This window comes from Seriola dumerili, unplaced genomic scaffold (assembly GCF_002260705.1).
Source record: "Seriola dumerili isolate Sdu_G_001 unplaced genomic scaffold, Sdu_1.0 BDQW01000478.1, whole genome shotgun sequence".
NCBI lineage: Eukaryota > Metazoa > Chordata > Actinopteri > Carangiformes > Carangidae > Seriola > Seriola dumerili.
The window spans coordinates 5,862,226-5,877,899 of NW_019174733.1; the positions used below are offsets into that span (position 1 = coordinate 5,862,226).

At 44.2% G+C, this 15,674-nt stretch overlaps 1 protein-coding gene across 4 annotated transcripts; it reads right to left on the minus strand.

The window, feature by feature from the left end:
• Window positions 1–4,864: 4,864 nt before the first annotated feature.
• Window positions 4,865–15,291, minus strand: zbtb18 (zinc finger and BTB domain containing 18). 4 transcript variants are annotated; one of them, XM_022763626.1, is made up of 2 exons: window positions 14,841–15,291; window positions 4,865–9,530 (listed from the first exon to the last, which is right to left on the minus strand). In XM_022763626.1, the coding sequence occupies exon 2, from the start codon at window positions 9,511–9,513 to the stop codon at window positions 7,816–7,818; it is 1,698 nt and encodes a 565-aa protein (XP_022619347.1). In that variant the 5' UTR covers window positions 9,514–9,530; window positions 14,841–15,291; the 3' UTR covers window positions 4,865–7,815. The 4 variants fall into 4 exon arrangements, with proteins under 4 accessions (XP_022619347.1, XP_022619346.1, XP_022619348.1 ...); XM_022763625.1 differs by lacking the exon at window positions 14,841–15,291 and adding an exon at window positions 12,425–12,544; XM_022763627.1 differs by lacking the exon at window positions 14,841–15,291 and adding an exon at window positions 12,238–12,395.
• Window positions 15,292–15,674: the final 383 nt, after the last annotated feature.

Genomic DNA, 15,674 nt, shown 5'->3' on the forward strand with positions numbered 1-15,674 from the left:
CCATATTGTGGTGTTTCTCACTAGGCTATAGTATCGTATCTGTGCTGTGTTGCAAAAAGTAGTTCTGTTCTTTGCCCCCATAAAATTTCAAATTCACTGCTACTGTGTTTGTTGGTGCTGCCACATCAAATGATACCATATCAAACTCCATCATATCATTGTACTGTATTGTACTGCAATGCTAATACACTAAGCAAAGTCTAGTAATCTACATTTAAGTAATGACAAGACTAAACTTGTCTCTGTCTTTGTCAAAGTTTACTGTTGTATCATAATGTTACACTATGTTTTATTGTATCATATTATATCATTTATATTGGCATATCATTATATTGTACAAATATTGTGTCATATCATATATCACATGATTGGCCTACTGTAGCACACTGTACTATCTCATATGGTATGATATGGTATCATACTGTACTGTATTGATTTTTATTTTGGTTCATTCATTCATTTATGTAACATTGATCAACAGGGAAAAAAAAGGAGCTGTAAATGAGGCAGAACCAGCCTGTAGGTCTTATTTTAATCTGTCGTCTCTCGCCAGATATTAAAAGGGCCTAAACTTAGAGTAAAATAACATATCTCCTAAAATGTATGGTGCACAACATAATTAATGTGAACAGATTAACACAGTACACATCCATCAATCAGACAATGTCACCAATTGCACCATATCGTGTCATATCGTGTCATATCATACTGTGACAGCTCCCCCCGCAGCCACACAGACAGGTGACAAAGTTCGTAATATGGTGCTCACCTTCACCTTTCCACACTTTGTTTGACCTTTTCCCTCATCTCATGTTCGTTCCATTTCAAAGTTTCAAATCTTATACTTCTATCGAGTTAAACCTTATTGTGAACTGACAGAGACACATACTACTGCTTATTTTTGCTGATTTGAAAATGTATTGCAGCTGGACAGTGGAGTGACACATCGAACACAACTGTGAATTTTATGATTTGTTTCACTCCCAATAGTAAAATACAGCACACAGCAACAGGGATATGAGCTATTACCCAGAATACTGTGTGTGTGTGTGTGTGTGTGTGTGTGTGTGTGTGTGTGTGTGTGTGTGTGTGTGTGTGTGTGTGTGTGTGTGTGTGTGAGTGTTTGTGTGTGTGTGTGTGTGTGTGTGTGTGGTGCTTACACATGTGTACAACTCAGCAGGCAGGTGCCACATGTCCGGCACACACATCTCATTCACACACACGTACAGTAACGCAGTTAACATCCACACAGCAGGTCGATTTAGTGACACTAAAGGACCCCTCCCTGCATGACCCTGTCAGGTCAGCATGGTGATGATAAAGTGCTGAGTTGTGCATATGTGTCCCGGTGCCAGCAGTTTCCAACAACACCCCGAACACGCCCTGGTAATGCCCCTTATCTGGCAGACACACACACAGCTGGGAGAGGATGGCAGAAGTACGGAGGGCAGAGGAGGTTTTGTTTCTTTCTGCAGAGTTTCATTGTTGCTTTAACCTTAAATCCAGTTAATGGCTCTTTATCCCAGACACATCTTCTTCTAATGAGTCCCTCTGATTGAAAGATCTGCCTCTCCATTCCTTTCTCTCTTCCTCTTTTTTCTTTCTATATTTTTTTTCTCACGTATGTGGAGAGTTCATAGCTGCTCTCCTTCCATACAAGAATCACACAAAGGACAAGTACTGTTCAATCCCATCGTAGCCCAGCCCTAAAGACAGACCAGCTGGAGGCCTTTGTGTTTGTGTATGAGTGTGTGTGCGTGTGTGTGTGTGTATGTGTGTGTGTGCACTAGATCACAGGTTATATAAACCTGTGTTCTTCGTGTGTGTGTGTGTGTGTGTACGTGCAACCATACTATGTTCTATGGAAAACTGAATTGCTGCTGGATGTCATCCTTGTCTGAGTTTACATGTAGACATGTGTAGATACATATGTGTGTATGTGAAGGGGTGTCTGTGTAAGGGGGGGGGGGCTACAGAGGGGTGTTATGGGTAAGTAGTATCTAGGGGGCCCCCCTCTCACAGAGACACACAGATATTCAAGTTCGAGTTGTGTCGCCTTTTGTTTTCAGGGAGGGGGGTGGGGGTGGCTGGATGGTCTGCTGGGACACTGTGCCTCCTGATTTCCCCAAAAAAATACCCCCCCCCTCTTTGCCCCCTCTACCTCCTAACCCTCAACCTCCGCCCTCCTCTCCCAGCCAGTGTAGTGCCACTGTATTGTCTGCTTGCAGGCGGGCCGCTTGTTGCTTGCCTTCTGTCCTGCTGTGCTGAGTGCCTGACAAAGGGGCTCTTTTAAATATGAAGACAATCCTCGATCACTTGCGCACACGCACACACACACACACACACACACACACACATACACACACACACATGTTTGTCCCTGCTTTCCTCTTTCTCTCTCCGTCAATTCTTCCGCGGCTAGACCTGGCCTGGGAGCGTTTCCTTTTTCACAGAGAATCAACAAGTCTCAGACATGAAAAGGATACAGGAGGCTTTTCTGCCCAATAGTGCAGTAGAAGCTTTGAATGAATGCTTTGTGGAGAGGCTGTCTTGTCAAGGCTAAAAGCTGGAATCCTGTTTTTTGAGGCCTTTGTGACGGAGCTTTGTTCTTACTGTACATTTAACCACATTGATTTTTTTTTTTTATGCACAGGAAAATCCAGTCTGAAAAAAATAAAACACAGGTATTCCTGGGTGTGACATAAAAACAGCAGTCCTTTCTGTGTGGATTTCTGTCATACACTGTTACAAGAAGTTAAACACACAAACACGTGTCTGATGTTCTTTAAAAACTCTGCTTTTATTTGGAAACATCTGTCTTGAGCCGATTTTGGAAGCTGCAACAAAGTTATGGAGAATGCTTTCTCAGCCAAACCTGCAGATGTCAGTTTAGAGAGACGAGCTGGGAGCTGCTTTGAAAATAAGACACAACAGTCAAACATCAGGGCGCTTCGAGTCCACATGACACTTTTCTCTTTATCTCCTACTCCCCTCCCCACCATCCCTCCCCTGGTACGAGAGCCCTCCATGGCAGCTTGGCAGAGGCTTCTCCCTCACGCGAAGCAGCAGCGTGCAGGGGCCCGGGCCCCAGACAGGAGCCCAAGCTGGTCTCAGCCTCCCAACATGTTGAGCTGGCCCGCCTTGGGCACAGCCAAATGGTTCTGCAGCTGCCCCTTTGTCCCCCTTCCTTAAGTAAACAAAGGACAGAAACAAATTAATGACCTACATTCACAGCAAACCTCGCACGGCCTCCTCGCAGAGAGAGAGAGAGAGGGAGAGAGAGAGCAGTTGTCTACAAGCAGATGTTCACTTACAACACTGCAGATTGCAATTAATGATCACCAGGCAGCGCATAACCAAAGGAGAGGGTTGCTGCATCTTCTACAGCAGTTATCATAATGTCTGCTGTCTGTCTGAAATGACGATTGAAGGCAGCGGTGAGAGCAGCTACTTCAGCAACACTGACTTGTCACATAGTTAGGACAGTTTTATAAAAAGGAGACATGTCCCAAAACTCTAAAACATATTTAATAATAAGATGAATATATTTCAAATGCTACATGAACGTAATCCAATGAAATATATGTAAGGTTAAAGGCTTAAAATATTTGCAAAACCGAAATAGACACCAAACTGAAATGTTTTTAGTGATTCTAAGTTTCTTAAACCAATATTAGGCATTCATCAAACAGAGGACAATGTCATAAAGATTAGGAGTGAGCTTATCGCGTGAGTGTGCGTTGGGGGCTTACTGGAGAGACCATCTGTGGCCTAATGAGCGCTGCTCCTTGGCCTCTGAGTGCAGGGGCTTTTAATGCATCTGTAAGAGCAGGTTTACTGAGCAACAAGACATTAGCTAAAGCTGATTTCTTTACTGGAAAACTGCACTTGAGGAGCTTTGGAAGGAGTGAGTGAGTGTGTGTGTGTATGTGTGTGAGTGTGCGTGTGTTGCTGGGGGTTTGGATCCCTACAAGCTGCTGCACATTTTCTTCCCAAATGCAGCTCACACCTCAGCCAGTGCAGTCGATAATATCAGGAGTTGTGCAAAAGAATACAGTGAAACCACACAAACACACACACACAAATGTGCATGCGGTCATGCTGTGTCCAAGCAAGCTCGCTGTACAGCTTGTCTCACACACACACACACACACAAACACAAACATGTATGCACACATACTTCCACCCACATCACAAGTCACGGAGGAACAGGATGTTAAGACCTCCTGCACTGCAACCTGTAACTACTATATGTGTATGTGTTTGTAAATGTGAGCTGCAAATAAGACAAGGTCACACAAGAAATGACTTAAGTTTCTAAATCTTCCACATACAGACGTGCTTAAAAATTTATTAAATTTGAATATTTAATCATCGATGTGATTTTAATAGCAGTGAAGAAAACAAAAAGCAAAACACAACTTCACACTCAGGTTGAATTTCAAGATTCTTATAATTTATTGCAGTTTGCACACAATTTAAAAATGTCAACAACAGCACACCAAAAAATTACAAAACTAAACACAATTAGAATTCACTCCCCTTGAGAAAAACAAAAACAAAATAAAAAAAAAACCAACCCAACTATGATTGTCAAAGCTAAAAATGACTAAATCTGAAATAGGAAAATAAAAGAAAAGCAAAGAAAATTTTTAATCTCAAGGGGGAGCAAATATATCTCAATCAAAATCTGCTTGTTTTTTTTCCCCAGACAATGATTGTCCTTTTTCAAAACAGACTCAGTCATTTCATGCCCCCCACCCTCCACCCCCCCATCTGTCTTTTCATAAACTGTCTATGACATTTGAACATTTTATTTTTATACCTTGATTTAAAAAAAAAAACAAACAAAAAACTCCCCCCCTTTGTTTTCAAGTAAGCACAGCAAAAAGATGAAGATGTCTCATCAGGGTGGTTACTTCACAGCGTCGTGAGCGGTTGACATCACTCTCACAACTCCACCCTACACTCACACATTAGAAAATAAAAATAAAAAAAAAAAACAGCCCGGACTACAGCAGTTTAAGGCGGTCAAGTACAACCAGAAGAACAGAACGGAACAAAAAAACAAAACAGCAGTAATGATGAAAACAACAGCAGGATGGAGTGAGCCCATATGCAGAGATGCTGCCAGTGAAGAAATAACGTTTCGAGGGAAAAAAAAAAAAAAGAAAGACGATGCGGTGCAAACTGCCGCAATGTCACCCACACTGTTGCACTGGCAAAGCCTGTAGGTGCCACCAGATGACAGGGCGGCACATACAACCACCTCACCCACCACATGCATATCAGTGGGGGCATGCACACATAAACACACACACACACACTTGTACACATACACACACACACACACACACACACAGATGTCTGAGTGAGGGAAAATGTGGCGCTTTCACTTTTCAGTATCTCTATGTTGAATGTGTTTGGATTGTATAAACGCTTGACCATTATTTCGAAATTTACAACAAAAAATTTCTGGTAGAGAGGTTAAAAAAAATATTAAACCGATGTAGACCCAACCCAAACACAACATACAAAAAAAAAAAAAAGTTTTCCAATCACATGAGCAAAATATAATAAGACATCATTTTGTGATAAATTCAATAAATTCCTTGAATTTATACATTTTTAAACAACTATTTCTCAATGCTCTACAGTATCAAATACTTCCATAGCGTCAGAAATGTTTTTAATAAAGGCATCTTTTCAGCAAAAATCTGATTTCACATCTTTTTAGCTTAAAAAGGTGCATTCAGGCATGCCAGTTCTCTCCCATCTATCTCAGAGTAAGGATTACGTTTGAAGTGGAAAACACACGCACACATACAAACATCTCATCGCATTCACACGACTGCGTCTAATGTGAGACGCACTGCACCGAGCTGGGTGGGTTACTGTACTGAATCAGCATGGCTTCGCTGAGCTCAGCTCAGCTCAGCTCAACGTGATGCAACAGTGTGACAAAGATATCTGACCCTTCAACTTTCCTTTGCAGGACAGCTGAGTTTCAGCCTCTCTCCTTCCTGTCTCTCTCTGTATCCTTCACACTGTAGCCAAGCCAGGGCCACAGACCTGCACCCAACAGACCTGAAATAAGTGCCCAGTGAGCAGATGTAATTAAGAAATGGCTTGACCACGTCTAGAGCTGGAGAGGACGGAGACGTGAGAGGTGGAAAACAAACATGCAGCAGTGGAGAAATGTAACGCCTGAGGAGGAGCAGGAGCAGGAGGAGGAAGAAGTGCTGGGTGGACGTAGGTCTTCAGTAGGTTAAATTGACTGGTAATAACCAAGTCACACGCTCATAAACACACACACACACAGGCACACGCACACAGCAGAGATCAGTGCATATAGACACAGGCTTCAAATGCTTCATCGTATCGCTTCAACACCCGACGGAAACACATTCGGTAACATTCTTCTTGGAGCCCAGCGACAGACGAGAAGAGTAGAAAAAAAAAATCCAACTTTTCACTGTCAAAAGTGTAACGTTCAAACATTTCCCCCCTGACGCAAAAACCACAACTTAAAGGTTTAAGACAAAATCAAATTTTCATGCATTTTTTTCCCATAGTCGTGAGAATAATATTCAGTTTTTCAACAGACCGCACCCTGGAGTAGTATTCACAAAGAAAAGAAAAGGAAAGCCCATTGTCAAATATTTGATCAATTACAATGTGTACAGTAATACAGCAAATTCACATTTTATTTTAAAATATACAGGTTTGGACGTCATGCAACAACAGCAGGTCCCATTACAAAAAAAGTAACAAAATAATAATAATAATAATAATAATAATAATAATCATTAATTTAAAAAAATGGTAAAGGATTAAAGTTTTAAAACTATAGTAGAACAATATACAACAACCTTAAATTAAATACCTTTTCAACAAGAGATGGTTTAAAGACTGCCAGCTAGATTTAAGAAAAAATTCTATTAATAACAATAATAATAATAATTATAATAATAATTTGTAAAGGTCTTTTCATTTTTAGAAAATACTTCAAATTGATTGGAAGTGAAAAAAGGAGGCTGTGCATTGCATGAGTGCCATCAGTTTGTCTGTCAGTCAGTCAGCTTTCCCCTAAACACACAACACCAAAGAGCTTAACAAGAGAAGCGGGGAGCGCTTCGCCAACGACACCTCCATGCCAGTAGAAAATAAAATTAATACACACACAACTCACTCATACACACTCACGCACGTCAGGTGAAATTTTTGCCAGAGTAGTGCAGTATTGCACACGCACGCGCACACACACACACACACACGCACGCACGCACACACACTTCTTCAAACTGTGTGTGTGGTGGTATCGACTTGTGATCACAGTACCCGTTTAGTGTATTGTAATGCTTTTTCACTTCAGTGTGTTCGACCTGAACTCCTGCAGTGGTGTTTGCTGTCTGTGGGACCGGGACCGATACGCTGGCCAGCGTCGGAGTGTTGTGTCTGAGATGAAACACATACGGAGTGAAAACTTTTCAGAAAGGCAAGACATTCTCACTGGGACCCATGTCCTTAGACGCAATGAAAACCACCAAACAGAACTTACGCCAAATAAAAATAAAGAGTTCAGAATAAACTAGAATAAAACAAAATTACCCCAAACAGCAACAACAAAAAACTCAGTAGTAACATTTTCATGTGCTATTAAAGTGCAATTGAATGAGATTTTGCGACACACAAGAACATGACTCACTTAAACCCCGAATATCAAACTTTACCACCTCCCTTCACCTCCCCATGCCTCTCTTCCTTTCTTTCACTTGACATTTTTTCCCCTTAATCAAACCCAGCAGTCTGTTTCTACTTCCACAGTTCCTGGGAGCTGTCCTCAATCGCCCAATCCCTGACATTGGGCAGTGCCAGTGGTTCGCTCTTCACTGACAGCGAGTTGACCAGTTCACAATGGAACTTGCGGATGTGTCGGTAGAGGTCCCCGGACTGCGTGAAGCGCCGTTCACACCACTTGCAAGCGTGCGGCTTCTCACGTGTATGCACTACTGCGTGGCGGCTGAGGTTGTGTGAGTACTGGAAGCTCTTGCCGCATGTGGTGCAGGTGTAGGGTTTCTCACCAGAGTGTGTCCGCTCGTGGCGCTTCAGCGTGTACATGCAGGAGAAGGTCTTGCTGCAGATGGTGCAGGTGGGCACGTTGACGTCTCCGGCAGGCTTAGAGCGGATGCCCTCCTGCTCCCTGAAGTGGGAGCTGAGGTGAAGCTGGAGGATGTGCGGGGAGGGGAAAACCTTGTTACACAGCGGACACATGAAGATCTGGGTGTGTTGAGCTGACAGCATGTTGGAGACATAGGGCAGCAGGGAATTATCCATGCTGGCCGCCTCGGCCTGGGCGCGCTCGTTTTCACCGCCCAGTATGTCCTCGTCGTCTGCCGTGGCTGAAGGCTTCTCCTCCCGCTCCAGCTCAGAGGCCAGAGAGGCCTCTCGCAGAGCGGACAGGTGTGCTTCCAGGCCAAGCCGCCGCTGGGCTGACAGAGGCCCTCCGACCCCATGGTGGGTCAGGCCCCCGTTGGCGCTTGGAACCGTCGCCTTGGTGAGGCCACTGTGCTCCATGTCATAGTCCCCACCTCCCAGTTCCTCTTCCTCGTCGGAAGCCACACCCCTCTCCACCTTCACCCTCACAGCCAATGGGCTTTGGAGGCTGTCTGGTGTAGCTGCTCCGCTGAAATAGGACTGGTGGTGGTTACTGTGGTTGTTACCGGCAATCGGCTTGACAGACAGGTCCAGGACACAATCAGCCGCATCATTTGACACCCTCCTGCCCCTGTGCCCTCCACGAGAGCTCACGGAGCGGTGGGACCTCTGTGAGAGGGATCCAGTGGAGCTGGTGGGGCTGCCGGCCGGGGAGAGCAGCTTCGCTCCCTCCCCGAGCCCTTCCCCACCCTGCGTCTCCGCCTCGCCGTGCCCTGGGCTGGTTGTAGCCATGGCGGGTGTCCCTGGTCTGTCTGCAGATGGCAGCCTCATCCACAGCGGTCCACCCTCTGCCTTTCCCTCTTCCTCTTCATCACTGTGCAGCAGGTCGGCAGTAGCAGGCCGGCCGGTCGAACCATCTGATAGACTGTCGGCCTTATCAGAGCAGCTGGACCCACCATCATCCTCTCTGCGCGTGCTGTCTGCCTCTGCCGTGGCCTTCTGCTTCAAACGTTTCTTACACACCTTGACAATGTCATACATGTGCAAGTAGCTGGCTGCTGCCAGCACATCCTCTACGGGAAGGTCCTGGAACTGCAGCTTGCCCTCATACATGAACTCCAGGAGCAGGGAAAAGGCCGGGGCTGTGACAATGTCGCTGTTGAGATGCACCACATCTCTCTTGTCCAACTGGTCCTTGTAGAAGAGGTGAAAGTACATGCTGCAGGAGGCCAACACAGCACGGTGTGCACGGAACTGGGCATCGCCCACCAGCACCGTGGAGTCACACAGGAAGCCCTGGTGCCGCTGCTCACTCAGACACTGAAGTAAATGTCTGCTGTGGTCTGGGAACTCCATCCTGCCGTCCTCATAACCTGCAGCCAAAAAGAAACACAGAAGCAGAGTCAGAAGTTAGGTACATCTCATAAAAGTGTCAGTATCTATGATGACAGACTTTAAAATTATAACTAATGTGGGTTTTTAAAGAAGTTTTGTAAGGTTTTAATAAACTAAAGTGAAGCTAAATACACAAGAAAAAAGGAACAGACGTGTAGACGAAAAGCAAAACCTCCAAAATATTTAAATTGAGAGACATCAAAAACAGAGATTCTGTGTCTGAGTTCAAAATAAAGCGTTGATCATATTTTTTTCATTATCACTTAGGCGTTTGTGTTAACACAATTTCTGCACACAAAATTATGCTGAACGAGGCCAATTTAAAAAAAACAGAAGACAAAAAAGCGAAAAAAATCACACCAGGAGAAAGTTGGTTAGTAAAAACAGAAACAGAGAGAAAGAACATTTTTAAACACATAAAAAGTAGATTAAAATAAGACTAAAAACTCAACAAAATATGCAGAACAACATGCACCATATATATCTAAAATCCTTTTATATTTGTCATGATCTTTTTTTATTCGCAAATCACATCACATCAGCAGAAATATTTCTGCTCAAATTCAAAAGCACCAAGCAGCTAACTCTAAAGTCAAGCACACATTCCTTCATACAACATCGCAAAATCTTCAGTTTATTTCTCCACTTATTTACTCAGTTTAAAATTAATAAAAAGAAAAGGGGAAAAATAAAAAATGACAAGGATTACAATTTAAAAGTGTAATTAAATGATAACCTCTATTGCAGTTTTTACCTAGAGAAAGACTTAATCAGTAATTGTTAACCACCAGCGACAGATTCTTCCACTCTGTCTCTCCGCTCTCTCTCTCTCTCTCTCTCTCTCTCTCTCTCTCTGTATCTCTCTAACTCCTCTGCCTGCACTCCTGGATTGTCGCTGCTCCTACGCTGGTTATTTTTATTAACCCACTTTGGCCTGGCCTGGCACAGCCCTTTTAGGTAACCGGCTTTCAGCTGCACACACTGTCCTCACGTACACAACACACACACTTAGTACCAGCCTACCTACCAACCACCTCCACAGGCTAAGTCGAGCAGGAAAACTGCCCAATTGAAATAGCACTGTTGAAAACAAAACAGCTTGTCCCTTGTTTAACCTGCGAGCACCAGCTTTAGGTGTAAGATTAGACCAGAGGAAAGAAAAAAAAAAAAAAGGAAAGAAAACTTGCACCAGTGCTCTTCAGGTGTAGTTAAAGAAGAGAGAATTTATCTAGTTGATAAAAAGATGAACGACTAATAATTTCAGATGGCATCTGTCGATAACAAGAATGAAATCTGTAAAATCATTAAGTCCCACCTGTTAACCAAGTCGATTTGTCCTGCCTGAGAAAATACATGGGTCCCGCTCTGCACTGTGTTAACCAAAGCAGTTAAATCACCTCATTTGAATGAAGCTAAACCAAGAATGTCAGTGTGTGTGAGACTGTGTGTGTGCGTGTCTGCGTGTTGTGTATATGTGTGTGTTCGCTCGCCCTACAGCTCGTACAGACTGCTTTTAATGAGGGGGCTTACGGGGACAAGGGTGTACCACCTCCCACCTCTCCACACCCCCACCCCTCACCACCACCCCCACCCCCTCTGTCCGGCCAAACCCCTCTTCCACCTCCTCCTTCCACACACACACACCATCCGTCACTCACACGCTCCGTTCTGAATCTTGCAAGAAAAACCCCGCACATCCGCCCCACAGTAGAAACTGCCCTCTTCCTCAAAACCCCCCCCCCCCCACCACCCAGAAGAGAAGATTTACAATACAATCACTGTAAGTGCCCTGCTCGTCACAGCATCAATCCTAATCCTTAAAGATGGCTAAAAATAAAGACGGCGGTGGCGGCGGTGGGGAGGGAGCCGTCGGCGGAGGCTCAGGAGGGCAGTAGCCCGTCACCCGGCCCACCCGGCCCCGGCCAGCCAGCTCAGGCAGGGGTCTGAGAAAGAGAGACACAGAGGGGCAGGGAGGGAGAGGGTGAGGGAGAGGCTGGGACGGCCGGGGAGGGAGGCTTACCCACATCTGATCCAGCTGACGGGGGCCATATGGCAGCTGCTAGCCAGATAAAGAGATTAAGACTAGGAGGGAGTGCGATTACAGCTGTCTAGCCAATTCAGGCAGCTCAAATCTGCAACTTCTAAATTAGTCTCCTCTACTCCAGCCGACAGGAGGGGAAAAAAGTGGGTAGAGTAGACCGCACATGCTTTCAAGTAATTTTACGAGTTAGATTGAACTGAAAGAAAAAAACAGGTTAGATGATGAGGATTAAATGACTGCTCACTCTATTTTTTGCTTAAAGTCTTATGTTATTTTTTTTTATTTTACTACAAAATGTGTTTATCTTTCTTTGCTCAAATTTAACAAATTATAAAATTAATACATTTCTTTTTAAAATTAATGCTTGGCAAAAAAGCATTACATTTAATTATAACTTCTCTTGTATCACAATGAATGAACTAAACAAAAAAGAAAAGAAAGAAAAAAAAAAAAGTTGTAACTTTGCTTTCAATTAATGATCGTCCAAACAAAATGCCTGACAACCCAAATAGAAAACAGACAGACAGCTGAGTTTTAAATGCAGCTCTGTAGACTACAAACTAAAAACACAGCAGAGTGTTCCCGGACTGCAATTACCCCTCAGACAGGCAGAACCAACACGAGTTTACTACTGAAGCACTCACCAGCAGTTTCACACAGCGCTCACACGGCTTTGACACACCGGAGATCCCCACAACAAAACAAAATAACTACTCCACTACCCCGAACTCTCCTACTCTACTCACTCTGTCTCATACACACTCATGCACACACACACAGACACAAAACACGCACACATACACACAAACACACACACACAGAGAACGATACCTGCAGCAGTATGCATCAACTTGATTAACTCCACTGTAGCAGAATAGCTGGGCTCTCTGGCTGGCTGAGAATGGCTGTGTGTATCTCTCTCTCTCTCTCCCTCTCTCTCTCTCTCTCTCTTCCTTTCTTGCTTTTTCTCTTCCTCCCTCTCTCTGAATCAATGAGTGGGTAGAAGAGAGAAGAAGAAGAGGGAGGCAGGCAAAAAAAAAAAACACGCTGTTCAAACTGCGAGGGACAGATGCAAAGTGGAGGAGATGTTGGAGGGGGAACGAGATACCACCTCCCTCCTCCTCCTCCTCCTCCTCCTCCTCCTAACTGGCGCTGATCGGCAGCCACAAACACACACACACATACACACACACACACACAGCACTAACTCTCCCAGGCTGCCGCTGAGACTCACAATAAAGGACTGGGGAGGGGTGGAGGCGGTGGAGGGATGGAGGAGGAGGAGGTGGGGTGGATGGCAGCCTGTCAGCTGCTCTGACATCATCCTCAGATGGAGATGCTACCTCCAGCTGTGCTCTTTCTACAGCCATATGCTGCCTCCTCTACACTCCTGCCACCAGACTCCTCTTTCATTCTACCAACACCACGCAACTTTGTCTCTCTTTCTCCCCCTTTCTCTCTCTCTCTCTCTCTCTTTAGGAAAAAAAAAACATGGCCCTGCTAAATGCAGTGGGATGCTGATTTATTTTTTGGGAATCAGAAAAGATCATGCAACCACAACCACCCACTCCTACCAAAACTATCAAGGAGAGGGAAAGTTTACAAAAATATAAACAGAGCTTCTGACTAAAAACTTTTTTTCTAATCTTTTTCCTAGTGTTGTGAAATTTTTTAAACCCTCCTGTCTTTCTGTATCTGTCTCCTTCCAGTAACCATAAACAAAGGCCAACACAGCACATTTGCAACTGACAGACATACGCAGCTGATATTGTTTTCCACTTCTTTACGGTTCAGCGCCCGCTGCCTCTTCTTGTATTCTTTCAGTCAGTCACTCACTCATTCATCTATCTTTCACCCCCCACCTCCCCTTCTTTTGGACCCTTCGGACAACTGACAGGAACAAAAATGAAATGAGGAAACAATGGGAACAAGTCATAAAGAAAGAAACTAATGAGTGCAAATCCTTAACAAAAGCTATACAAGCCTTTAATAATCCGGGGAGAAACTTCTTACAACAGCATTATTTCGCTTTCGGTTTGGGGAAAGTGTGCACGTTTGGAGCGTGTGAATTCCCAGCTATTTGATATGTGCGAGTGTAGAAACAATACTACATTTATCTTTGAGAGTCGGCTCGTCCCTAAATAAAGTTTAAAGGACTAATACAGCATACACATATCACTGTATTAAAATGTTGTCACCTCGTAATGTAACTAGATACATAAAGATAAATAAGTAGTTTGAACTTATTAGCGTTTTATCCCAGCCGCATATATATGCCCAGATAAATTATAAGAATACTGAGGTGCGTGTATACAGCATTTATAAGTAAATTCCAAACATTTCTAGATAATATAAAGTGAAATTTTACCTAAATTTGAGTTTAAAAATTACTTTAAATATGTTCATGGTGCAAAAGTTTGCTTCACTTCAACTTCTATAATCTTTACTAAGCTTAGTTTAAAAAAAAAAAAAAAAAAAACAGCTTTCAAAGTCGGAGACATTAAATTATCCAACTTAAACTTTAATTAACTTCAACCACTGGAGTTTCAGTTCGCATCTTTAATTTCTGTGGTCGCTGCACAACACTGCAACCACTGATGCACTATTTCAATTTCTGTTCAGCTCTGACACATTTTTAATGTGACAGTGCTACATCCAACACCTGGACTCGCAGTAGTCAACGACTTGATCAATAAGTTTTTTTTTTTTTTTTTTTTTTAAATTAAACCGGAACACCTCGTAACTTCATTTAAAGCAGCTTAAATTATCAACAATTGTCCGGCGAGGAAATTAGCATAAAAGTCAAAGTAATGTGACTACTGACAGGCTGCGAGACTATCGCCGAACAAACTAACAACAAAAGAAGACTGTAGTCAATTTCTTACCAGAAGATATAACTAACAAACACAGATAAAGACGGAGACACATACACACACACACACACACACACACACACACACACAGAAAGACACAGTGACCCACGCAGCTAGCTATAGCCCGATCATTGCTAACAAAAGTAAAGCGAACAGGCGACAATATTGAGCTATTTACAGTTGTTCGGAAGGCCCCGGTGCTATGACAACAGCTGCTAAAACACCGCGGACAGAGAGCTAACATAGCAACTATTAGTGCGTGGACACAACACAGTCATGCTAAGGAAGGTTTAGCTACTTTTTCCCCTCCGTAACCCACCCTCTCTCTCCTGAGCCTCCTTTAATCGGACTCCGGTATTAGAGGCAACACTTACAGACAACAAGGTCCAACGTCTTCCCTGGTTCCTCCGTCAAATCCCCCTTTTTTTGTTTGTCCTTCGGAGACAAAACTAGATTGACTTTGGACTAATTTCCATAACAGACTGCCGAGGCGAGCAGGCGGAGGGGACGGGGAGTCGAGCACTCTGCGGCGGCCAGATGTTTCCGAGCTGTTGCTGCTCAACTCGGGCTGGGAAAGGAGGCGAGTTGACTGGCACGGCGCGGAAGCCAATGGTGCCGGCGAAGAGGAAAGTGAAGGCAAATTGGAAGAGGCCCTCTAACAGAAGAGAGGGAGGGATATGTCTTCTTCTCTCGTCGGCGTAGGTTGACACCAGGCAACAACAACAGCAGCACACACACAGTGAGAAGGCAGGAAAGAAGAAGCTGGGCCAAACCAACTGGTTCTGCGAGTCAGCGAGGCGGACTGGCGCAGCGGCGAGCGAGAGAGCGGAGAGCGGCGCGGTGCCGCTTGGGTACTGTAGTCAAGCCTGGGGAGGGGGGGGGGCAGGGGTGGTTGAGGGAGGGAGAGGGCGGGGGCGGAGCTGATGTGAGCAGGTGCACCACCTTGACAGGAAGAAGCCCCGTTGGTTTCTTAGGTTGACTGGAGATAACCTAGGAGTCTAAATTTAAGAGAGACTGCCACTGGCAAAAAAAATAAATAAAAAAACTGAATCAGTGGCATAAAACTGGTCCACCACTTCCAGAGGAAAAAAAAAACTCCAAAAGACTGTTGGGTTAGTGACTTGTTTGATTTTTACTTGCAATTTTATTACTTAAAGGGGAGCCTCCTTCTGAGAAGACACTATTTATAAAGGGTTTAGAAGCTGCAA

Coding starts and splice junctions, on each gene's coding strand:
- zbtb18 (XM_022763624.1), bottom strand. CDS start 10,907: ATGTATTTTCTCAGGCAGGACAAATCGACTTGGTTAACAG. Junction 9,531..10,867: donor CAAATCGACTTGGTTAACAG/GTGGGACTTAAT, acceptor TTTTGGCTGCAG/GTTATGAGGACGGCAGGATG.